Source organism: Drosophila innubila (assembly GCF_004354385.1).
Source record: "Drosophila innubila isolate TH190305 chromosome 2R unlocalized genomic scaffold, UK_Dinn_1.0 1_C_2R, whole genome shotgun sequence".
Taxonomy (NCBI): domain Eukaryota; kingdom Metazoa; phylum Arthropoda; class Insecta; order Diptera; family Drosophilidae; genus Drosophila; species Drosophila innubila.
In genome coordinates this window covers 6,653,686-6,675,954 of record NW_022995374.1, presented here as the reverse complement: position 1 = coordinate 6,675,954, position 22,269 = coordinate 6,653,686, and the positions used below count along the sequence as shown (strand labels likewise).

The window sequence follows — 22,269 nt, the reverse complement described above, 5'->3', positions numbered from 1 at the left end:
TTCCATACCTACCCCTTGAAATTTTTTCGTTAATTTTTATCTCTCATAACTTTATCAAAACTTGACCGATTTTCAAGCGGAATGTCGTTTTGATCATGATTTGGCCCCCAAATTGATTCTGCATTCAATTTATTATCATCTAGAAAATTTGATATTTTTTCGATTCTAAGCCATCTGTCATCCAATTTTCCATACCTACCCCTTGACATTTTTTCAAAAACTTTGATCTCTCATAACTTCATCAAAACTTGACCGATTTTCAAACGGAATATCATTTTGATCATGATTTGGCCCCCAAATTGATTCTGCATTCAAATTATTATCATCTAGAAAATTTGATATTTTTTCGATTCTAAGCCATCTGTCATCCAATTTTCCATACTTACCCCTTGACATTTTTTCGAAAACTTTGATCTCTCATAACTTTATCAAAACTTGACCGATTTTCAAGCGGAATATCATTTTGATCATGATTTGGCCCCCAAATTGATTCTGCATTCAAATTATTTACATCTAGAAAATTTGATATTTTTTCGATTCTAAGCCATCTGTCATCCAACTTTCCATACCTACCCCTTGACATTTTTTCAAAAACTTTGATCTCTCATAACTTCATCAAAAATTAACCAATTTTCAAGCGGAATGGTAGTTTTGATCATGATTTGGTTTCTTAATTGATTCTGCATTTAAATTATTATCATTTGATATTTTTTTGATTCTAAGCCTCATAACTTTATTGAAATTGACCGATTTTTAAGCGGAATATCATTTTAATCATGATTTGGCCTCTTAATTGATTTTGCATTTACATTTTTATCATCTAGAAAATTTCCATACGTTTAAAACATTTTTTTTGCTCTAGGTCTACCTATTTATTTGGATGTTATATTTATTATAAAACGACATCTTAACATTTTAAAATGTTTCAAAATTGATTTATTGTACGTTGTACTGATACCGGAACCGAAAGAAGAAAACTAAAATAGAACGGACGTACCGGAACCGAAACCTATATTTGTTTTGGTTTGATTCCCTGTTTTTAATTTTATGTTTTAAAATTACCTTTCGGGGTCCTGTCATTTTCACGTCACTATCTAGGAATTAGTACTGGAATCATTTCTTTAGTATACTTGTTTCGACTCACATTTCACATCTCGAGAATTAAAAACAAAAAAAATTTAACTAATGGGTCAGATAAAGCAATATATTGCAGGCTTGGCAGCCGCGTTTGGTGCCTTTTGCTTGGGTGCATCTATTGGATGGTCTGGGCCGATGGAGAAGCCGATCCTTGGTGGAGATGCGTATTCGTTTTCGGTATCTGACGACCAATGGGGATGGGTTACCTCGATAATGACCCTTGGAGGTGCCTGCGTGTGCATTCCCATTGGAGTATTAATTGCATTATTCGGACGCAAGATGGTTATGCTCGTGCTGGTGATACCCTACCTATTGGGCTGGGCCTGTATCATTTGGGCGGCTAACGTGTATATGCTGTACATTGGGCGATTTGTGGTTGGCGCTTGTGGTGCCTCCTTTTGTGTGACTGCTCCCATGTACACTACGGAGATAGCAGAGATTAAAATCCGAGGTGTTATGGGATGCTTCTTTCAGCTGTGGATTGTTCATGGGATTCTTTATGGCTTTGGAGTTGGCGCTTTGTTCGAGCCATTATTTGTCAACATACTCTGCGGTATTTTGCCAATCGAATTCTTTCTTATCTTCATCTGGATGCCAGAATCTCCAGTTTATCTTGCCCAGAAGGAAAAGGGCGAACAGGCAGAGAAGTCCATGAAATGGCTACGTGGAAAAGATGCCGACATCTCTGCGGATATGAAGGCCATTATGGATGAGGCGAAGAAGGAGAAACCAAAAGTTAAGGAGGGAATGTCCCGCATGGGTTCGATCTGGGGATTATGTATATCAATATCGCTGATGTTTTTTCAACAGTTTACAGGCATCAATGCCATCTTATTTTATGCCACCGGCATTTTTACCAAAGCCGGCACAGGACTATCTCCCGACTGGTGTACAGTTATCCTTGGCGTTGCCCAAGTCTTTGCCACAATTCTAGCAATCATGTTGGTCGATAAATCAGGACGTCGTATTTTATTGTTAATTTCTGCCGCATTGATGTGCTTGACAACCCTGATGATGGGATTCTATTTTCATTATCTAAAGGACTCGAATGTTGGATGGCTGCCGGTCTTATCTACATGTTTATTTATTATCGGTTTCTCGATTGGATTTGGTCCCGTTCCCTGGCTGATTATGGCCGAACTGTTTGCAGAGGATGTGAAGCCGCTTTGTGGCTCTATTGCCGGTACTTGCAATTGGCTCTTTGCCTTCTGTGTTACCAAATGCTTTCCCATCTGTTTGGACGCATTTGGTGCGGCAGCAACGTTTTGGGTATTTGCTGTTATCTCATTCTTGGCCGTTGTCTTCATTATTTTGCTTGTGCCAGAGACGAGGGGCAAAACACTGAATGAAATTCAAGAGCTGCTTGGTGGATAATCGAACTGACAAATTAACGCGATAAATCGATGTCGATAACAGACAATTCACTTGTTGCATTCTTGCATTGGGCACCAGAGTTGACAACTGTTATTGGTAAAAGCAAATTTTGTAGTGAACCAAATTTTAATTTTCAATGTATATTGACATATTATTTCAAAACTTTGAACTTTATATTTAAAGGACTAAACTCATTTATACAGGAAATACAAACTATTACAATCAAGCGATCATCATTGTTAATAATACTGGCAGCTTATGGATTTATTGAGATTGGCTTTAGCTATACAAAATTTGGCAAAAAGATTATCTAAAGTGGGGAAAAACAGAATAGCAGGTTTTTATTTTACACACACTTTGTTTACCAAATCGATTTATCGATTAGCTGATTAACAAATAGTCGCGTCGTATTGATATAATTGTTGTTTGTACAATTGTAATCTACACTGTGTGACTCAATTTACATGCCATGCAGTAATCATCAGTAATCATTTTGTGCATGTGTGTGTGTCTGTGTGCCCCACTCTGCCTAACTGTAGATAAATAAATAACTTCTGCATTCGAGTAACGCCATATCCATTGATATATGTATGTATGTATAATATACATTGTATATGTATATGTGTGTATGTATATTGTCGTACTGCTCACTCGTTAATCCATGACCATTTACAGCTGTTTGTAATTTTCATATTGTTGTTGTGGTGGCTTTCATTTTCCGCCTTCTGTTTTTTTTAGTTTGCATTTAATTACAGTTATGTGCAGGCATTTGCTTGTCGCGGATGTTAACGGGAACGTCGCAAGTTCTGAAAATTAGTAAAATATTTTTTTGAGCTTGCCAGTTAAATTTAAATTATATATTAAATTCGTAACTATCGACCCATATCATCAGATCGATTATATTATAATCTCCAAAGCTACTTAAATCAAATCAGTCTAATAATCCAATTTGTTGCAGTGACAAGTGCAACTAATTTGACCGTTAAAGAGCTTTCACTGTACTTTTATTTACATAAGCGTATGTGTGTGTGTGCGGATGTGCTTATTTGCCGTCTATCTGTTGTTTTGGCGCCAAATTGACATAGACCTCGATAGTGAAAGCTCAAATCCAAGAGTGAGAGCTTCTGTGTTGGGTGAGAGCGAAACAGCCGCGAGAGAGAGAGTGAGAGTGAGCGCTAGAGCTGTGGTGAGTTTGGGCGGCTAACACTGTGGTTAGTAAGCAAATTTTAAGGATGTTAAATATGAGGGATATTAGTAGTACATTTACTTTTTCTTATTCAACAACTTATTGAATGCTTTAATAAATTTCAATATTAAACACTAGTCAGGGTACTTGCCATTTGAGAATACTTATAAATTATTATAAAAGATATGGCAAATTTCTTTATATATTTTTTTATTTTGAAAGAAACCAACACATTCGAATTGCTCGCACAATGTTCGTTGATAATTTGAAATGCCCCTGACTGAGTGTTTTGCGAGAAAATTTAGCGAAACAACCCCAAACCAAGTGGGGGATAAAAACAGACACAGCGACGACGTCGACCGTCCGTCATTCTGTACGGTCGCAGCCGCAGACGCAGTCGACGTCGCGACACGACGCGTTTTATTTTAGGCTCGCAAAAATCTAATTGTTTTTGCCAATTTGCAATGCAATCTCATTAGCGTGAGCATAGACCTGACATAAATATAAATTTAAATATAAATTATTAAAGAATGTGCACAGAAAAAAAACAGTGGTAAAATAATACAGAATAGTACAGAATTCTTAAAGTGTCGTGTTGAGCTTTGAATAAAACCACGTGGCAGGCAACTAAATTCGAGAGTTTAAAAGTGAGATTTTCAATTATAATACACATTATTAACTAGGTGCATAAGTTATAAATGAACAAGTGTGTAAAATAAGGAGACACGTAATATATTTTTAAAGTGTAAGCATATTTAATATCTGTATTGGAAAATCGAATAATCAAATGGCCGCCTGTGTGTTGTGGCCCAAGGAGGCGCCCTCTCTTGTTCGCTTTTGGCGAACAGCTGACTCAAATGCGGGTTTGTTTGAAGAGCTTTTACAAATGACAGAGCCTTGAAGGCAAACATTACGTTTGTTGCCATTGAGAAGCTTCGTCTCTCTCTCTCTCCCTCTCTCTTTCTTCCTCTGACTCCCACACGTTGCTCTTGACAATGAAAAAAAAAGCACAATCACTGTTGTTTGAGTTTGACTGTGTGCTTGTATGTGTGTGTTTATGACTTATATTTGAGGCAAACTATAAATACGCTGAAAAGTAGACTTCAAAATGAACACTAAAGCAAATTAATTAGATAGACTTAATCAGGTATATTAAAATACACACAGGGCTGTTCCGGTTTTCGCATTCCCGTTCTAATGTCTTCTTCAAATATACATTTTAATAAATGCTATAAAAAAAGACTGAATAAAAATAGGAAATTATATTATAGACAATTCTAAAAGTCTGCTTTGCTTAAAATTGGAATTTTGAGCAGATAATACACTATATATTGTACTTAAATAAATATGTACATAGTAAGGTTGGGATAAATGTCACCTGTTTAACAAAAACAATGTCGATTCCATGATGGGGTTTTGGGTTGGAATTGGGTATGGATTTAAAACTGAAACTGACCAGCTGGCACGGCCTTCGATCTTGGCAGTTGGCCAAGTTTGCAAGCCTGCAGCTGCGGCAGCTGTCAACGTTGACAATATTTCATTCTCAATGTAGTTTGCCATATATTCAGCAGTTTCCCCCAATTCCAACCCAACTGCCGTTTTTTTTTCGTTGTTGTTCATTCAACAAGCGGCATGCACCACCCACATGCAGTGTTGACAGAATTTTAATAGCTAAAATAGCTAATCTATGAATATAAAAGTAGCTAGTTATAGCAAAAAAAATCGAAAATATATCTTTATTACAGTATTCAAATTTTCTAATTATAGCCACGATATTTTTCGAAATGTTAAAGTTATCAATCATCTGCATAATTTCATATCATTTTCAAATAATAAATAACTAAGTCTAGCTATAAAAAAGCTGAAATGGCGGCACTGCCGACATGCTACAACACTCAAAATAGAAGGAAAGCACCTTGACAATAAGACGAAATGGTGGTACACCTGTGCTCTATACACGATAGTTTTCTTTCTTTACACACGTTCCTTCATGCTTTACGATTTCCGGAACTGCAAAACCAGGAAAAAAAAACACCAAAATTGGATTTTTTTTCTTAAGTTAGCTTAGATACCCTTTAAAAATTGTTACACAATATATAGTTTAGTCGCTAAACTGTAGTCTTATATATAATTCTTCCTATAGCATACTTTTCGGCGTATACCCGTAAGTTTTCCCTAACTTTTGCGGCGTTTAGTTAAATATGAAATGGCTGAAAAAAGTTGAGAGTAAGTGTATTTTCCTTTGAGACGAATAACCTTCTGCTAGCTTGTGTTATTCTGTCTCTTTCCTCTTCTACACATATTTAGGGTTTGTTTGGTTCCGGGTAAAAGGAAGGCAAAAAATAAAGCCCACCCATTCCACTGAATTGCTTTACAAACAATACAGAAATCGTTGTTTTTCGGGTTGTTAGCGACACGCAATGCCGTTAATTTTTAATGGAAGCAAACTTTAAGGGTTGCGCCGTTCCGTTGAGAATTTCCACTGAATTTAAATGCCTTGATATTTATCTTGCAGGTCTTAAAGTAAACCTAAGCTAGGTAACTAAAAAGAATACTGCCAAAATGGACTGGGACTGGGCTGTGGGCGGTATTACGGCGGAGATACCACGTACAACGGGACCCGAGTGCATTAACTATATGACAGATCGTCGACGCTGGACCGAAACGGCGCTACTGTCACTTTTATTTATATACATTATGAACAGCACATGGAAGCGTTTGGCGCCTATAAGATTGCCTCCACCACATGAAATACAAAAATCACATTCACCCATGCGACTCTTTCTTCTGATCAGTATGTCCTTAATCTTTGGCATTGAGATGGGCTTTAAATTAGCTGGACGCTCAATGATCTTTGCCCTGAATCCTTGCCATGTACAAACGTGTGTGCAGGTAAGTCAATTTTTACTAAATTTAGTATTTTTTTAATAAGAATTGTTTCGTTGATTTCCATGAATTTGCGCTTGCCATTCTCAACCTTAAATATTTTCCTTTTTTATTTTTAAATTTAAATTTTCTAACAATCAATTTATTATTAAAATTGAAATTTATTCTAGATTTATTTACTAGCTGCCAAGCCGACAAAGACAACAACAGCCTTATTTCGCATACAAATGAACAATTTGAATGGACCATTTTTGGCATTTATATTTCCGGAAGTCGAGGGACGAACGTATCCGTTTGAGCAGGCGACGTATTGGATTCAGCATGCCCTGCTTTACATTATTCCCATTTACATATTAAGAAGCGGTAAATATTTGGTATATATTTACATTCCTATATTTATCTAATTTTATTTTATTTTAGGCGCCTATACCATTGAGGATACAAAGGATTTCAAGTGGTGCAAAATAGGCACGGCCTTTATGCTCTTTTACCATTTTGTGTTGCTCTCGCCGCTTTCCATTGTAAGTGAATTAACTTAAATATCCTTTTGATAATTTAAAAAATGTCTTTAAATATAATTACAGTTGACTGGCATTAATTTGGACCATATGTTGTGTGCGGCAATGGCGGATCCGTTTCAGGGTCAAAATTACAGACTATTTGCCTGTTGTCATCAGTCCTTACTGTGTCCCATTCTCAGCAAAGGAACCACCCTACTGTTTGCCTCCCGGAAGAGCTCCGGGTCAAATGAGAACGGCGTACATCATGCTGTGGACTGTGGCGACTATACGCAATCGGGGACGGAGCACATTCTCTATCATCAGTTGCCGCAACAGGAATATGCCACGCCGGAGTCCATTACGGCCGAGTACACGATGCCAACGACAAAGATTGACTAGTACAGCGCGAATATATGTGACGAGATTTGACAATGTCTATTATATAAGTCAATTTATAGACTACAACCGTTGTTTTGGTTGAACTTGATTACATACTTAGGTATGATTTCTTCTAGAGCCTGTAACGTTTTGTAGCTAGACCCATAGATCCTACAAATATAAATTATGATGTTGGATGCAGCTGAGTAAAAATAGTGTACATAATATACATAATTAAGGCTAAAGATTTATGCTCATTGAGGTTATACTTCTTACTAATGAAACAGTTCAAAAGGTTCTTAATCGATCAATTATTTAAATCTTGACTATAATAACATTTTACATACATTTTGGTGTAAAAACAAATGAACAGCAAAGCAAACAATAATGTGTACATTTTTAATCATAAGCGCCCAAAACCAAATATATAATCAAAATGAAATTAAACTTTTGAATTCAGCGGCTTTTTTTTAAACTCCCAGAAGAATGGTCACTTTAAATATCGCCAGACTATCGATAGTTTGCGATAAGACATCGCAAATTGCATACATACCAGAGTTGTTATATCGATGTATCGACCACAATTCTGCGATTCTTGTGGCTGCCAGCCGCAAATTTAAAAATACAGAAAACAACGAAATATAAATTAATTTGATGAAAATTAAAACTTCCAAATTAGAACAAAATGAGGTAAACATTTTAATGAAAATTTAGTTCTACAAAAAATATATATATAACAAATCAAGTAAATTCTAACAAAAACTCTACAAAAATTTAAAAAATTCGAGCTAAAAAAAATTGAAAAAGGTACAATACCTTTTTTCTGAAATGTACCTATTTTGTTTGGTAAAAAAAATCGAGCCAGATCGGAAATTTTTACTTGATGGGCAGCCTTGGTTTAGATTGGCACAGCTGATCAATGTTGTTCTTATTAGAACGATAACTTTATCGTGCCGTGGAGTTCGCTCAAGCTGAGGCAGCTTAAAAAAAAAACGTGTTTAATAAATTCGCAAACTGTGCATATTTTCGATACAACAGGGTGCATATCTCCCAAATATTACAAAAGAAATCAAAAATAATATTATGCATAAGGCAAGAAAATAAAAAACCGCTAAGCAAAAGTTTTGCGTCGCAGCTGTGCAAAAATACCAAATAGGGAAAAGGAAAAAAGCAAACGAAAAAAAAGTGCCTCGTAATTGATAAATGTAAAAATACACACTGAAAAGCATTTCTTGTGCTTTTATTTATGATAATTTGATAACAATAAGCAGCGGCAATAACAAATAGGCGCTGAATACGCCGATGAGCGCGTCACAATTGTGACTCGTCTGTGTGTTTCTTTTGGGTTTGAGTGTGTGCATGCGTGCGGCCAACGAAGATGCGCGAAAATGTCAATTAATTGCTCGCAGCGAAAACGACAAGAACAACAAGAAGCATAGGAACAGCAGCGTCGGCGTCGGCAGTGACTGCAAAATTAGACGGCGCAAATAAACGTGGGGCCAAAAGGTGCGAATGAAGCGCAAGAAAAAGAAAAATCAATAGGCAACAGAATGCAAAAAATGTGTCGATATTGTTGTTGTTGTAACGAATATCAAAGCTACAGAACCGCCAATAACCATAACAATAACAACAACAAATACAATAAATGCGGTAAAAATCAACGCTATTAATAAATAATATTAAAGTATGTGTTGCCTACGCAAAATGATGCGTTGCATATGCCAAATTGCGTAATATTTGCCAATAAAAAAAACGGTCAAAATCTTAAACTCCGTCAAGTTGACTTTTTGAACCAAACTTAAAGTTCACCAACTCTCTCTCTCACCTTACAATTGTGTCAGTGCGTGTAGGTGTGTGTGTGCTTACTTCCGTGTAAATTTCGGCTGCGCTCTCTGTCTGCGCGCGTGTGTGTGTGTGTGTGTGTGTGTGCATGAGAGAGGCATGGCAGCCGCAACAGATGGCTCTGCCAAGACAGCGGCAGCGGCTGCTGCGTCCGCATCGTTGCCATTGACAGCAAACGGCAGCAGCGGCGCTGGCAGCACAAACAAATCGCCAAAAATGAAAATAAACTCCCAGCCGGTGACCACAACATCATCATCATCCGGTCTGCCAGCTTCTGTCTCGCATTTCTACTACAAGCATGGCCTCTTTCTGTCCAGCTATCCAACGTGCGCCTCCAGCATTGCCCTCATGGCAATATTGCTTTCGTGGTAAGTTTATTAATTACATACATATGTACATACATATAAACATAGCTGATTGCGCCCTCCCAGTTCCGGGAATTCAATACATGTAAATACATATGCATACAGTTAGTCAAGAAATTGTTGTAACAAAAAAATGCTCATACTTGTTTTTATGTTTTAAAAAATATAAAATTATATTTTTTTAAGTTGTTTTGGGAATCAAAGATAGGAATAAAATAAATATCCACAAATATAGTTTTGTTTGGGAAAATACTTTCTTGACTAACTGTACGTATATATGTTTGTAAGTGTGTTCTGCTGTCGTTGTTGATTTTTTCCGCATAAACTTCTAGGAAAGCTAATGAAATCGTATTTCGCCTTCTTCTATAGGACCTACCCCTACATGAAAATTGCATGTTTAAAAGACATTACAAATATATATGTGTTGCCATTCTAAACATGACAAAAAATGTCTATTACCCTTGCGTTTTGGCAGTCCACATTTCGATTTTAAAATTGATAAAAACATTGAAATTAACAATTTAAGGGTAAATACCCTTTTATGATCAGGTGGCAAATAATAGATTTCAAACAGTCACGACTTTGAAAGTCAGTCAGTTAACTTTGAAAGCTCAAATTTAATGCGATCATTACCGTGTAATAGTGTTCTCAATTGCAATTTTGTCTGAATTTTAAGAATATAACACAATAACACAAACAATATTGATTGCTCTATTAAATTCAATTATATGCATTTTTGTTGTAAAATTTTCCAATAAATAAAGATGTTAAACAACTTGATGCATCGATATTTAAAGTTATATATGTAAACTGTACAATTCCAATTAAATATCAAATGTGTTTTTTATCTCCAATTTAGTTTATAGATATTTCTCCCAATATTATTATTTAAATTTCATAAAAGGTTGCATAAATAAATAAAATGAATATTACATTTAGTAATTTATTTATTTTTCTTAATCTAATCACTGGGTTAGTTGAATCATGGAAAAAGTGTACACCTAAAATATTTAAATTGAAAAAACTGAATTAATCTGATTTCCGTTTACTGCATTAATGCACTGACATAACCTCTGTGAAAAATACTGATTAAAAATTAGCTTGACTTGCAATTAGATAATATTATTGATTATCAGCAAAAACAAAAAATGAAATATTATTGAACCCGTAAAGCATGCGTCAATCGAGCCATTGTATAAAGAATATATGTATTAAAAAAATTTTTATAAAATATATAGAATTATTTGCTTCTTGATAAGCGACTTGCATATTGTTGCATATTTTAATGTAATCAAATCAATTGATTTAAAAGGGTCAAGAATGTACAGATATGTATGCACATATATACAGAAATATATGTCAATTTTTTTTTTTATCTAGAAGAATTATTGCAATGTGATCCTGTCTCTTGAATCTTTGGAAAATTAAATCTCTTCTCATGCTGTTCTATTTTATTTTTAGCTCTTGCACAACACTTAAGTTATTCAACCTGTACAGATTTTTGTATATATATAATATATATATTTAATATTCGCCATACTGCCACGCGTTCAAAGATTTTTATCAATTTCAATGATGAACAAACAAATAAACAATGTCTAGACCTGAGTCCCCGAAAATTCTCATGTTGCGGGCACGGTGTCCGATAGATAATTGAAATTATTAAATTATGTATTTAATGCTACACACCGACACACAAACACATACACACTTAACACGCACACAACACATGTGCACGAAATTAAATAGATAGAATTCCAGGCGGTATTATAAAGAGGCGGTTTAGGTAGCGATGAATAAGCGTCAGTTGGAAAACCACAAAATACTTGCATAACCTGTAATTATAATTAGACAGTGGGGTATATTCATTTAGCATGGAATAACGCAGGAATAACGGAAGGGGAATGGAGAGTAAAGGACTTTTCCTCAGGAAATTTTATTTCTTCTAAAATCGAATTGAAACTTTATGTAAAAAACCTATATAATTAAGGCTCTTAAATAGAAGATACTAATTACTGGCTCATCACAAGTAAGGAAGTATTTATTGATTTTAATTACCAATTAATTGCTGAGTGCCCCTAGTGTGTTACCTGATACTGTTTGCTTTTTACTAGTGATGTAAATTCATACTGTGAATCGATTTAAAATTGAAATTTAAAAATCGCCACAATGAAGAATCGAGTGGTCAATCAATAGACAAATAATACCGATAATACATCGGTAGTTTAACCAATTTAAGCTTTAGCATTTTAAACTTTTGAAAATCATCAATTATGTCTCGACTGAACTTCATTTTTAAAATGAACTACGATGAAAACCAGGGAATAACACCGGAAACGGTATCGGAATCGTTAACCGGAACTAACCGTTTTATTTTTAGTACCGGAACCGAATACCGAAACGTTTGTACCGGTTCGGTTGTGGTCAAAGAGCTGTCCAACTTCCAACTGTCATAACTTGATCAAAACTGAATCGATTTTCAAACGGAATGTCATTTTGATCATGATTTGGCCTCTAAATTCATTCTGTATTAAATTTTTGTTCATTTAGAAAATTTAAATATTTTCGACCAAGATTCGATTTTGATGCTAAGGGTCCCCCCTTTGAAATTTCGAAAATTCAAAATTTTAAATCTCTAGTTTTCACTTTTAATCAACTCCTTATATCGTAATTAGTATAAAACAACACTTTAAACTTGATTCTGAGACCTTTAATTTTTTTGTAAAAAATCATGTGAAATTGAACAAAAATTTTGACTTGTAAAGTGGCTAAATCCGCAGTCTGTCCAACTTCAAACGGTCATAACTTGATCAAAACTGAACCGATTTTCAAACGGAATGTCATTTTAATCATTATTTGGCCTCTTAATACATTCTGCATTCAAATATTTTTAAATTCGTTAAAAAAATTTTTTTTGCCCTATGTCTGTTTATTTTGATGTCATATTTATTATAAAACGACATCTCAAAATGTTTCAAAATTGATTTACCATGAGAATAAATTTTGTAAGTGGTTTCAAAGGACGTAGTGGGCAGATTTAATAAAAAGTTATGATGTAGTTCAAGCAGTACTAATTTATAATGCATTGCAAGTAAATGAGCTTTTACAGATTTAAATTACCTGTTATCCTCTCTCTCGCTTTTTATTCCCTTCTCTACACTTAATTAACAGCTGCTAAACTAAGCCCCTAAAATAATTTCAGTTGCCAACCCAGCCACTGCTCTGGACTCTTATCAGCTTTTGTAATGCAGCTAAAATTGTGTTTGATCAGTTTTGTCCAAGTCTCTTATCAATGGTCAAAAGCTATTAAAATGTTGGGCTCGGTCGTGCCTCAGTTGTTGTTGTTGTCGTATTTATTGTTGCTTTGGCCCGCTAACCTTGAATAATATAAAAACGAATTTATTGATAAATCAAATACAATTATGATGAGGGGAAATGTTTGAGACACGCGTTAGGTGACAAACCCAATGAGGCGTTGACAGCAACAACAACAACAATAATAACAACAAAAAGAAGAGGAAGAGCAACAACAATAACAACAAGAATATCCACATTAACAAGTTATACGATAACAGCAATAAAAGAATCAAGCACGCGTCCAAAATCGAAGAGCTGCACTGATAAAAAAAAATGTTCTAAAATCAAGATTTTGATCTCAAACTATGAATTTTGGTCTAAAAAATACGTTCAGAACATAAAGTTCTTAAAGTAAGAGAACACATCTCGGTTTTAAGAACATTTCAAATAAGAATAAATTCTTATTATAAGAATAAATGTTCTTAAAATTTAAGTCAAAAAATAAAAAAAATAAAATGATTTTTAAATTTATAATTATTGTTTTAATTTGAGATATGATATGTATATACTTTTTCTTCTGGCTTGGTAATTTTAAAAATGTTATTTTACTATTTGTTTTTCGTTATAACGAGTGGGACTCGAACCGCCCCTTCTGCTTTCAAGTTAGGCGGCGACGTTAACCAGAGCGCCACGGGTCAACTACTTGACTTATATGAAATAGCACATAATGATATTTTCCTTACAATTAAAAATTTATATTCTTATATGAAGAACTCTTATTTTTTTAGATTAATATTCTTTGTATAGGTTTATTTTTGGTATTTGGTTTTATTTTAAAAACAACATGCTTAAGATGAATGTTTTTGATTTTAAAGTTGGTATTTTTTTTTAGTGTAGCAACAGCAACTGATTATGTTAATAGATTAATTCTGACACACACACTCTCGCTCTCTATGCCTCTCTTTCTGTTAGTTATCCATTGATGAACATACCGTTACCTGGCACCATACCCACCAAAATAGTGCTACCCTATGAGGGACGCTACACGCCTCTCTTTGGCGAGGCATCAGCGACATTATCAACCGCCTTTAATCAAAGTGGAAGCAGTGCAGCAGCTGGAGGATCAACATCTACAACACAAACAACACCATCGCCCCCTCCACTGTTGAATGGCAGCAGCAGCAGCGATCGGGGAAGTCTGCCCTGGGCACAGAGCAATCCGGCATTGTACGTGCAACAGATTACGTTGCGGGTTAGCGTGTTGCCCTGGTCCGATGAGATGCAGCTAATGGATGCGTTTCGAGCGCCGCTTTATGAAGTTTTTAAATTGCTCGAAATTGTACGCAATCATCAGAGCAGCGAGAAGTAAGTAGACATCGGGATATATATATCGCTATACACGAGTACTACATGACATTGCCTTTAATTGAATCCAATTCCCTACGCTTTCAGTCAGCGCACACTGGAGCAAAACTGTCTGCATGTGGAGAATGTTAAACGTGGTGCCCAGGGTCATCTGGATCAGATCTTTCCCGAATACGGCTGCCTTTTACTATCGCCCGCAAATCTTTGGACACAAAATGCCCAGAACTTTACCAGAGATACAAACATATTGAACACCATCTTTCAGTATCATGTAAGTGCTAAAACTCTCGACCAGAAAGTGTGTTAAGTGTCGAAGGGCTAATGGAAAATTGCATCATTTAAGCGGCTAATTGATATTTGCCCAGACACTTGACATGCCCATCATTTTAACTAGAGTGCACTTTGTAGCTAAGCTCTATACCTAATTTTAGAATGGATGAGTTAAGTTTTGTCACCTGGCTTAGCTTTAGGTAATTGTTTTTCGAGAAATACTTGATAGGCATTTGAATTTAATTATGCAAAAGATTAGTGAATGAAGTGTGCTAAGAAGCTTACTTTAATTACTGTTAAAGTGACGCTGTTAACGTTAAGTTAACATGCTTTTAAAATAGACCTGTTGTTATCGGGGATTTTAATTTATACATATGTGTTAAATTGTTAGCTATCAATAGATCAATAAACTATAGTTTATGTTAGTCTTAATTCCTTAAGGTAATTATTGAATTTCTATGCTTGCCGTAATTTGCTTTGGAAGCTTTGTTCAATTCAAGAAACTAATAAATTAAATATGGTAAGCTCACGAATACTTATTTAAAAACTATTTAAAAGTCATTATATTTAAAAAATCAAAGAAATTAATGCGATGTTAGATAGAATTAAATAGTATCTATTACTCAACACTTAACAGAGTATTTACAGAACAACTTATTTACTCGATTGTCTGAGAGTTGTGAATGTATCGTTAGATACTCATTATGCATATATGTACATTTTTATGAGTACCCTTGCAGTCTCGACTTGAGAATGGGCTAGACCTTTGGTATATTCTTTGTTTGTTCCTCTAGATAACTCGTCTAACATATTGATTGTGCTAATGAAAAGGCACACACCATTCAGCAAAAGCTCTTCGCACACCTGCCAATATATATATATATGTATGTATATATTGTTTGTTTATATATAGATACTTATCTATCAACTACTTCAGCTTTGGCGATTCATGAGTCATTATGTTTTTATAGACAATCTCATATTTTGTTTGGTAAACGAAAACGGGCCTTGAACCTGGGCCAATTAAACAATGCTTAAAACTTTTCTCCATAACTAAAGTCTTAAAATAATTCATTATAACAAATGGTTTACAATGCTAAAAAGATAATGCAATCATAAATAAAATAATAAAAAAATGTTTGATTAGACCATATATTGATTAGAATTGTGAAGAATACTTAAGATTAGTCAAAAACAATAAATCTTGAATTAAATATGATTTCTGGGTAACATTTAAATTACAAAGAAAAGACAAGTGGAAGTTTTAGACACATTTAACTTTCTTAAATTTGGATTAGATTAAAACATGTAAAAACCCAAAAAAAAAAATAAATATTTATCAAGATTTTTCGAATCGAATTTAGGTTCTCAGTTCGTATTAGAACCTAGTCAGATTTATTTTCTTGTGGGGAATACGATTGATGACGCAATTTCCCTGATTAAGTTGTGTGATTCACATAACAGTTAATCAATCAGCGTTCCGCTAATTGAGGTGTCTATTGTAACCAAAGTGCAGTCTATAGATAAGCAAACAATCGATCAATTATCTATATCCCATATCTTTTTGTAACTCTCGTTTAATCGGTCATTTCTTTTACTTTCAGAATCTACAGAAATCGAAAGTTTCGACAGCGGAAATGCTTTTTGGATTGCCCATGCAGGATACGGGATTCAAGCGTTATCCACTCCGTGCTCGCTCCCGGATCATACAGTATGCGATGACGCTGATCCTCAAGCAGAACGATGCCGAGTATCTGGAGACGCTGAAGGAGAAGCTCCTGCGATATTATCCACCATTGACAGCGGTGCCGTCTGGAGTGGAGGAGGAGCCATCGACGATAACGTACATCTTTTATCCGGGGGAGTACAAAATCTGGGAGTTTCTGCCCTTATCCGTGGCCTTTGTCCTGGTCTTTGTGTACGTGTACTTCTCCGTGCGTAAGATCGATGTGTTCCGTTCCCGTGTCCTGCTGGCGCTTTGCAGTGTGATCACCACATTGGGCAGCCTGGCCATGTCGCTGGGATTGTGCTTCTTTTTTGGATTGACAATCTCATTGCAGTCGAAGGATATATTCCCGTACCTGGTTATATTGGTGGGATTGGAGAACAGTTTGGTGATCACCAAGAGCGTTGTTTCCATGGACGAGACCTTCGATGTGAAGATCCGCGTGGCGCAGGCTCTCAGCAAGGAGGGTTGGCACATAACCAAGACCCTGCTGACGGAGATTACCATATTGACCATTGGATTGGCCACCTTTGTGCCCGTCATCCAGGAGTTTTGCATCTTTGCCATCGTTGGTCTCATCTCCGACTTTATGCTTCAGATGCTGCTCTTCTCCACCATTCTGGCCATGAATATCAAGCGGACGGAGTACACCACAGAGGCAAAGCATCTGCCCAAGATGATGCTTAGCTGTACGCTGGGAAATGGACAGCACGGATCTGGTTCATTGGGTCGTCAGGAATTTCGTTTCTTTGGAGCAGCGCTGCCAACGCTTCCGCCTTTTGTGCCAGGCACCTTTCAGCGTTCCCAATCGCATCCGAAGCTGTGCTTTGCCGATGGCGTTGGCGCCGATCGAGCCACGCTGGTGAATGGACATGCCGGACATGGAACACAGGAACCGCGTATTCCCAAACGCATTAAGATTGTGAATTTCTGGGCACGCACACGTTTCTTTCAGCGCGCCTTCATGATCTGGATGAGTGTCTGGATCTGCTCGATTGTATACAATTCGGGCTGCTTGGAGCAGCTGTTCAGCATGCAGAGCAACGGCACTATGAGCACCGCCTACGAGCTGCAGCGCCATCTGCAGGCAACTCGCGGTGCCGTCAGCAGTTTCTTGCAGGGATTCAAGCCGACGGGCGAGCGGCCACTGGGAAGCACACCCAACTATGTGACACCAGCGACTGAGCGCGAGGAGACACTGCACGAGATTAATGAGACGGCGGCTGAGCTGCTTCGACTGAGATATCCCAACTTTGAGCTTAACTATTTTCTGTCCAACTTCCATTGGTCGACCATCATGAAGCAGTACAATGTAACACTCAGTGGACAATATGTGACCCTGCTGCCGACCATACGACTGACACATGCCATATCGCCGGAATTGGCGACACTATTGCGCAATCCGCAGGAGCAACTGCAGCAGAATTTTCAGTGGAAGGCTCTGGCTGCAGCACTCGATCCGCTGGACTTTAATGATGACGATGCGAGACGCGAGTCACCGATGGTTATGCAGGGCGGGATGCCCCTGGTGCCCAAGAGTCCCATGGAGATCTTCTTTGCCATTCTGCTGTGCTGCATCAGCATCTTTGTGCTCTGCTACACAATGGTTGTCTTCTATCGTTGCATCTGCACCCGCAACTATGCCGAGTGGCGTTCCAGCTGGAATGAATCGGAGGCGCCACACACACAAACCGAGCATATACTGGAGGGTGTGCCCACCCAGATTGCTGGTCACAAGCATCGGATTGAGTGCCTCGTCTCGGATGGCAATTACATCATCAGTTGCTGCCTGAAGGGACAGATTCGTGTCTGGGATGGACGCAGTGGCGAGCAGTTGACCAGCATTGAACGCAACGATATGCAGATTGCCCAACCACGTCAGGATGGTCAGACTCTGCTGCGCAAGCTGCACAGTTCGCCGGTTTGGTGTCTGGACTACTTTGATAATCTCATTGCCGTTGGCTGTGCCAATGGACGGGTCGAACTGTGGGAGGCACCCGCCGGAGTGCTCAAGTGTGCCTATCAGGAGGATGCCAAAAGGAATCAGGGCATCACTCACATCCATCTGAATGGCGATCGAGTGATTGTGGCTCGACTGAATGGACGTCTTGATTTCTATCGTCTGGAGACCTATTACAAGGGCAAACAGATCGATTGGGGATTCACCTCCGCCTACAGACGCAGTAAGTATTCAAATGTTAACCATAACAGTTTACAGTTTTTTAATCAGCCCTCTTTAATCCTATAAATAGCGCACGTACGCACCGGCTCCACAGGCAGCCTGGGGTTAATGCTGCAACAGCAGCAGCGCAGTCAACAGGATGCAGCGCAGAAGACAACCAAGGAGGAGATGAAGATCACACTGGAGGGCGTGAGATTGGCACATCAACAGCCCATCACATGTATGCAGGTGGTCAATGATATGGTGTTTACCGGCAGCCAAGATCACACTCTCAAGGTGAGTGGCTCCATCACTTAAGTGTCTCTTCGGAAATCTTTTAAATTATTTGTTTAACCACAGGTTTATTGCCTTAACAAGTCGGATGTGGAGTACACGCTGCATGGACATTGCGGTCCGATAACCTGCCTCTTTGTCGATCGCTGGCAGCCTGGCACTGGCGGATCTGGCTCACAGGATGGTCTACTGTGTGTCTGGGATCTGTTTACGGGCGCCTGCATGTACAATATACAAGCGCATGACGGTGCCGTCAGCTGTCTGGCCTGTGCGCCCAGCTATGTCATCTCATTGGGCACCGATGAGCGTATATGCGTTTGGGAACGCTTTCAGGGCAATCTACTGACCACCATTAACATCTCGAATGCCTATTCCAGTTTGTTAATGCTAACGCCATCGCTCTTGGTCACCAGCAAGATGGGTAAGTGAACTCTGAACTTAATTTTCATTTTCAAAGAGACTAATTGAGATTTGGTGTTCCGGCAGGATCGCTCATTGTGTGGGATGTGCGAACGGGTCAGCCAGCACGTGAGGTCAAACTGGACTTTGCCAATCTGCAGCTGTGTCCCAAAATCATGATGCTCGCCTGCGACTCCGTTGTCTGCGACTACGGCAATGAAATACGCGTTGTCCGGTTTCCCATTGTGGCCGACAAGTGCCACTAAAAGCCGTCATGAATTTATTTTCTAGAACTATGCATTAAGTTAACTATAGATTCAAGCAACAGAATCATTCTGTTTTGTCTGATATAATTTGTAATTTAATCTTACTGACGCATTCATTAATTTATAATCTAAAACTTTAATTTGTAATCCGTGGCGTTGTGTTTATTCCTTTATACGGATACCAAGAGTAATATATCTAGATATATATGGAATATATATTTTATAATATACATTGAATGTATATAGTCTAATATAAACATATTCAATTAACATTTATATATTTTTGCATAATACCATACATAGTGTCTTAAAACGCCTCAGCATAACATTAAACGACTAAATGTTAAATTATCTATATTTTATATATTTATTAGACTCATTGTACGCTTAATTTTCTATGTGAAAAGTAAATCTGAAAAAAAAAAATGCTTCACTATATACGTTGTTTTAATTGCTTAACAAATTCTTTATTGAAAAGTGAAATTAAATTTAAATGCAGTCCATGAAATTTATTTTTTCAGTTTTATAAACTTGGAAGCAAATTCGTAAACGCCCACGGAGTTGTTATTCTTCTGATCGTACTCCACCCAATCGTCTTCGGACAGGTCAACATCCTCAAAGGACTGACCATTCTCTGCCGATTGCACCTTCCAGCCGGTGCGGGGAGAGAACTCAACAGGTTCCACTCCCCGGCAATCGAAGATAACAATGGTCTTAAAGCTGCCGGCATCATCCGCCGTATAAGGCACTGCAATAATAGAAGAATGTAGTGTAAGTCATAAAATGACATTTATTCAATCTGCATACCGCTGGACTTTTCCACAACATCCATGCTGTTCTCACGTCCACACATTTTGCACTTCATGTAAAAGTTGAATCCCACGGAATTGCGAGTGTCCTGCTGCACGCGCTCCGATTCGATGATGTCGTGCCATTTGTCGGACGTTTCGCCGCAATTGCTGCAGGTCAGTTTGAAGAAGAAGGCATAGTCGGCATCTGTTTCCAGCTTATCAATATTCTCCAGCGTAGCTGAGATTTGAAGTCCAACGCGTACCATTTTTACTCAAAATCTTATTTAGCCGATTGACGGCACAGCTGTTTATATAGAGTTGCCAGATAACAAGAAATTGTGGCGGTCGCTGAGTTTCAATCGAGTTGGCAGCACAACAGCTGCATTTTAACATAGTGGCAGCGCTTGTCTGTGTCGAACCCAAAAAGCGTAAACAACATTTGCAAAATTAATAATAAAAAAAAATTGCAGCGCAATTATGGATTTAAACATGAAACCGTCATTAGCTGTCGATGAAATGTTCTCAGAAGTGGCCGGCTACATGGACATGGAGGAGGTAAGGCCCAAACGAATGTTGAAGAAATGCTTGACAGAAATTAATTTTAACAATTTTGTAATTGCATTTTTACAGTCGGGCAGTGCCACAGGAATGATGATGGATCATCTGCCCACACCCACAAATGACAAACATGTACATGCCGATTTCTATAACGATTTCGACGATCTATTCGATGACGATGATAACTGGGCCAAAGTCAGAGGTGCCAACGACAATGGTTCCAAGTAGCTAAGCAGAAATCAATTTTGTCTTTTCGATTAGGTACTTTAACTTTAAAATAAATGAAAATAAATATTCTGTAATTCATATGTAATTCGAATTGTTTATTAACTGTTTTACTTTAATTTCCTTACGTATAATTTCATATACTAAATACATTACTAGTAGTGTTAAATGCTTATCAACTGGACAGCTGCAACTCGGCGCGCTCCTCTTCTGTCATCGGTTCAACAACCTGCAGACAGGCGTTGGCGAATTCAATGAAAAGTGGTTCTTGCATGGCGGCTGTCATTGTTAGATTTGCATTATGCGCAACATCAATTTGCTGGAGCAGCGAACGCAGATGCGGATTGTAAAGCAGTTCACGCAGTGGCTCGTAGTTGTCTGCAAGCAAACAAATTATAATTTTAAATTGTTATTGAGTGACAGTTGAAAAACTTACCCAACTTCTGGAGCAGAGCAGGCTGAATGGTATCTTCCGTACTGAAGGGTGCGTATACCGTTGGCTCCTCTTCTTCGGGTGCAAGCTTGCCAAGCTGTTGGTGGCGAGTTGTCTCCTGTGATCTGGCAACTTCCTCACATTGCGTCGATTCCTTGTGCTTTTGATAGCAACACAAAGAGCAGCTGAAAGGAAATTGGTTAATTGCAATTACAGCACAGGACCAACTAATTTGGCTACTTACTAGGGAGCTAAGCACTTGCTGCATTTGTATTTATTAGTTACATTCGCACAACTCACGCACTCCATCGTTTTGAACCAATATAAACAGCGCGTGCTATTATATCGATCAGCTGTTGAATGTTCCAGGCCGCTTATATAACCTATGAACGCCGTTGAATCATTGAACAGTTGTTCAATATGCTAGGCCGCGTCTTTTGTTCTCGCCGTCTGTTTTCAATTTTCGGCGGTAAAGCCTCATAAAGTTTAGAAAGAAATGCAAAACGCATAAGAATAACAGAAGTATTATATCCTTCCTCTTCATTTTTGCACCGTTTAAATAAATGAGAATGAAATTTAAATGTAACAGAAATTCAAACGTGTTTTAAAGTGTTTAACTAAGGAATATAAATTTTTGACATTAAAATAGTTTTGGGAAGTTTTCAGTAGTAAGATTTATTATTAATTATACAATTTGAATTCGAAGTAAGATTAAATAAAGGTTATCCTTTTAATTAAAAAACATATCTTTTCGGTTTAAAAGGATCTTTTTTCAAAATTGGCTTTGTCCTTATTTTAATGCTGCCATAGGTTTCA

At 37.5% G+C, this 22,269-nt stretch overlaps 6 protein-coding genes across 8 annotated transcripts; 4 read left to right on the top strand and 2 right to left on the bottom strand.

Annotated features, from left to right (window-relative positions):
* Window positions 1–1,084: 1,084 nt before the first annotated feature.
* On the top strand, window positions 1,085–2,741 carry LOC117785546 (facilitated trehalose transporter Tret1-like). The gene has a single exon (XM_034623625.1). It carries the CDS (start codon window positions 1,186–1,188, stop codon window positions 2,509–2,511), a length of 1,326 nt encoding a protein of 441 aa, XP_034479516.1. The 5' UTR covers window positions 1,085–1,185; the 3' UTR covers window positions 2,512–2,741.
* Window positions 2,742–3,260: 519 nt separating this feature from the next.
* LOC117785548 (transmembrane protein 164) lies at window positions 3,261–7,706 on the top strand. Of its 3 annotated transcripts, none has more exons than XM_034623629.1 (5): window positions 3,261–3,302; window positions 6,213–6,589; window positions 6,754–6,946; window positions 7,004–7,104; window positions 7,168–7,706. In XM_034623629.1, exons 2-5 carry the CDS (start codon window positions 6,260–6,262, stop codon window positions 7,480–7,482), a joined length of 939 nt encoding a protein of 312 aa, XP_034479520.1. In that variant the 5' UTR covers window positions 3,261–3,302; window positions 6,213–6,259; the 3' UTR covers window positions 7,483–7,706. The 3 variants fall into 3 exon arrangements, with proteins under 3 accessions (XP_034479520.1, XP_034479519.1, XP_034479521.1); XM_034623628.1 differs by lacking the exon at window positions 3,261–3,302 and adding an exon at window positions 3,474–3,697; XM_034623630.1 differs by lacking the exon at window positions 3,261–3,302 and adding an exon at window positions 4,325–4,344.
* A 640-nt stretch (window positions 7,707–8,346) lies between these two features.
* On the top strand, window positions 8,347–19,882 carry LOC117785543 (sterol regulatory element-binding protein cleavage-activating protein). Its single transcript, XM_034623623.1, has 7 exons — window positions 8,347–9,671; window positions 13,938–14,330; window positions 14,418–14,601; window positions 16,205–18,509; window positions 18,579–18,784; window positions 18,848–19,202; window positions 19,268–19,882. The coding sequence occupies exons 1-7, from the start codon at window positions 9,403–9,405 to the stop codon at window positions 19,444–19,446; spliced, it is 3,891 nt and encodes a 1,296-aa protein (XP_034479514.1). The 5' UTR covers window positions 8,347–9,402; the 3' UTR covers window positions 19,447–19,882.
* A 61-nt stretch (window positions 19,883–19,943) lies between these two features.
* LOC117785549 (UPF0587 protein GA18326) lies at window positions 19,944–20,528 on the bottom strand. The gene is made up of 2 exons (XM_034623631.1): window positions 20,254–20,528; window positions 19,944–20,194 (listed from the first exon to the last, which is right to left on the bottom strand). The coding sequence occupies exons 1-2, from the start codon at window positions 20,501–20,503 to the stop codon at window positions 19,956–19,958; spliced, it is 489 nt and encodes a 162-aa protein (XP_034479522.1). The 5' UTR covers window positions 20,504–20,528; the 3' UTR covers window positions 19,944–19,955.
* Window positions 20,529–20,632: 104 nt separating this feature from the next.
* On the top strand, window positions 20,633–21,103 carry LOC117783346 (COP9 signalosome complex subunit 9 homolog). The gene is made up of 2 exons (XM_034620722.1): window positions 20,633–20,792; window positions 20,868–21,103. The coding sequence occupies exons 1-2, from the start codon at window positions 20,715–20,717 to the stop codon at window positions 21,021–21,023; spliced, it is 234 nt and encodes a 77-aa protein (XP_034476613.1). The 5' UTR covers window positions 20,633–20,714; the 3' UTR covers window positions 21,024–21,103.
* Window positions 21,093–22,000, bottom strand: LOC117783344 (zinc finger HIT domain-containing protein 3). The gene is made up of 3 exons (XM_034620721.1): window positions 21,698–22,000; window positions 21,457–21,638; window positions 21,093–21,398 (listed from the first exon to the last, which is right to left on the bottom strand). The coding sequence occupies exons 1-3, from the start codon at window positions 21,760–21,762 to the stop codon at window positions 21,196–21,198; spliced, it is 450 nt and encodes a 149-aa protein (XP_034476612.1). The 5' UTR covers window positions 21,763–22,000; the 3' UTR covers window positions 21,093–21,195.
* Between the last annotated feature and the right edge of the window lie 269 nt (window positions 22,001–22,269).

Coding starts and splice junctions, on each gene's coding strand:
- LOC117785546 (XM_034623625.1), top strand. CDS start 1,186: ATGGGTCAGATAAAGCAATATATTGCAGGCTTGGCAGCCGCGTTTGGT.
- LOC117785548 (XM_034623629.1), top strand. CDS start 6,260: ATGGACTGGGACTGGGCTGTGGGCGGTATTACGGCGGAGATACCACGT. Junction 6,590..6,753: donor ATGTACAAACGTGTGTGCAG/GTAAGTCAATTT, acceptor AATTTATTCTAG/ATTTATTTACTAGCTGCCAA. Junction 7,105..7,167: donor TGCTCTCGCCGCTTTCCATT/GTAAGTGAATTA, acceptor ATATAATTACAG/TTGACTGGCATTAATTTGGA.
- LOC117785543 (XM_034623623.1), top strand. CDS start 9,403: ATGGCAGCCGCAACAGATGGCTCTGCCAAGACAGCGGCAGCGGCTGCT. Junction 14,602..16,204: donor ACACCATCTTTCAGTATCAT/GTAAGTGCTAAA, acceptor TTTTACTTTCAG/AATCTACAGAAATCGAAAGT. Junction 18,785..18,847: donor GCCAAGATCACACTCTCAAG/GTGAGTGGCTCC, acceptor GTTTAACCACAG/GTTTATTGCCTTAACAAGTC.
- LOC117785549 (XM_034623631.1), bottom strand. CDS start 20,503: ATGGTACGCGTTGGACTTCAAATCTCAGCTACGCTGGAGAATATTGAT. Junction 20,195..20,253: donor TGTTGTGGAAAAGTCCAGCG/GTATGCAGATTG, acceptor CTATTATTGCAG/TGCCTTATACGGCGGATGAT.
- LOC117783346 (XM_034620722.1), top strand. CDS start 20,715: ATGGATTTAAACATGAAACCGTCATTAGCTGTCGATGAAATGTTCTCA. Junction 20,793..20,867: donor GCTACATGGACATGGAGGAG/GTAAGGCCCAAA, acceptor GCATTTTTACAG/TCGGGCAGTGCCACAGGAAT.
- LOC117783344 (XM_034620721.1), bottom strand. CDS start 21,762: ATGGAGTGCGTGAGTTGTGCGAATGTAACTAATAAATACAAATGCAGC. Junction 21,639..21,697: donor AGCAAGTGCTTAGCTCCCTA/GTAAGTAGCCAA, acceptor ATTTCCTTTCAG/CTGCTCTTTGTGTTGCTATC. Junction 21,399..21,456: donor TGCTCTGCTCCAGAAGTTGG/GTAAGTTTTTCA, acceptor GTTTGCTTGCAG/ACAACTACGAGCCACTGCGT.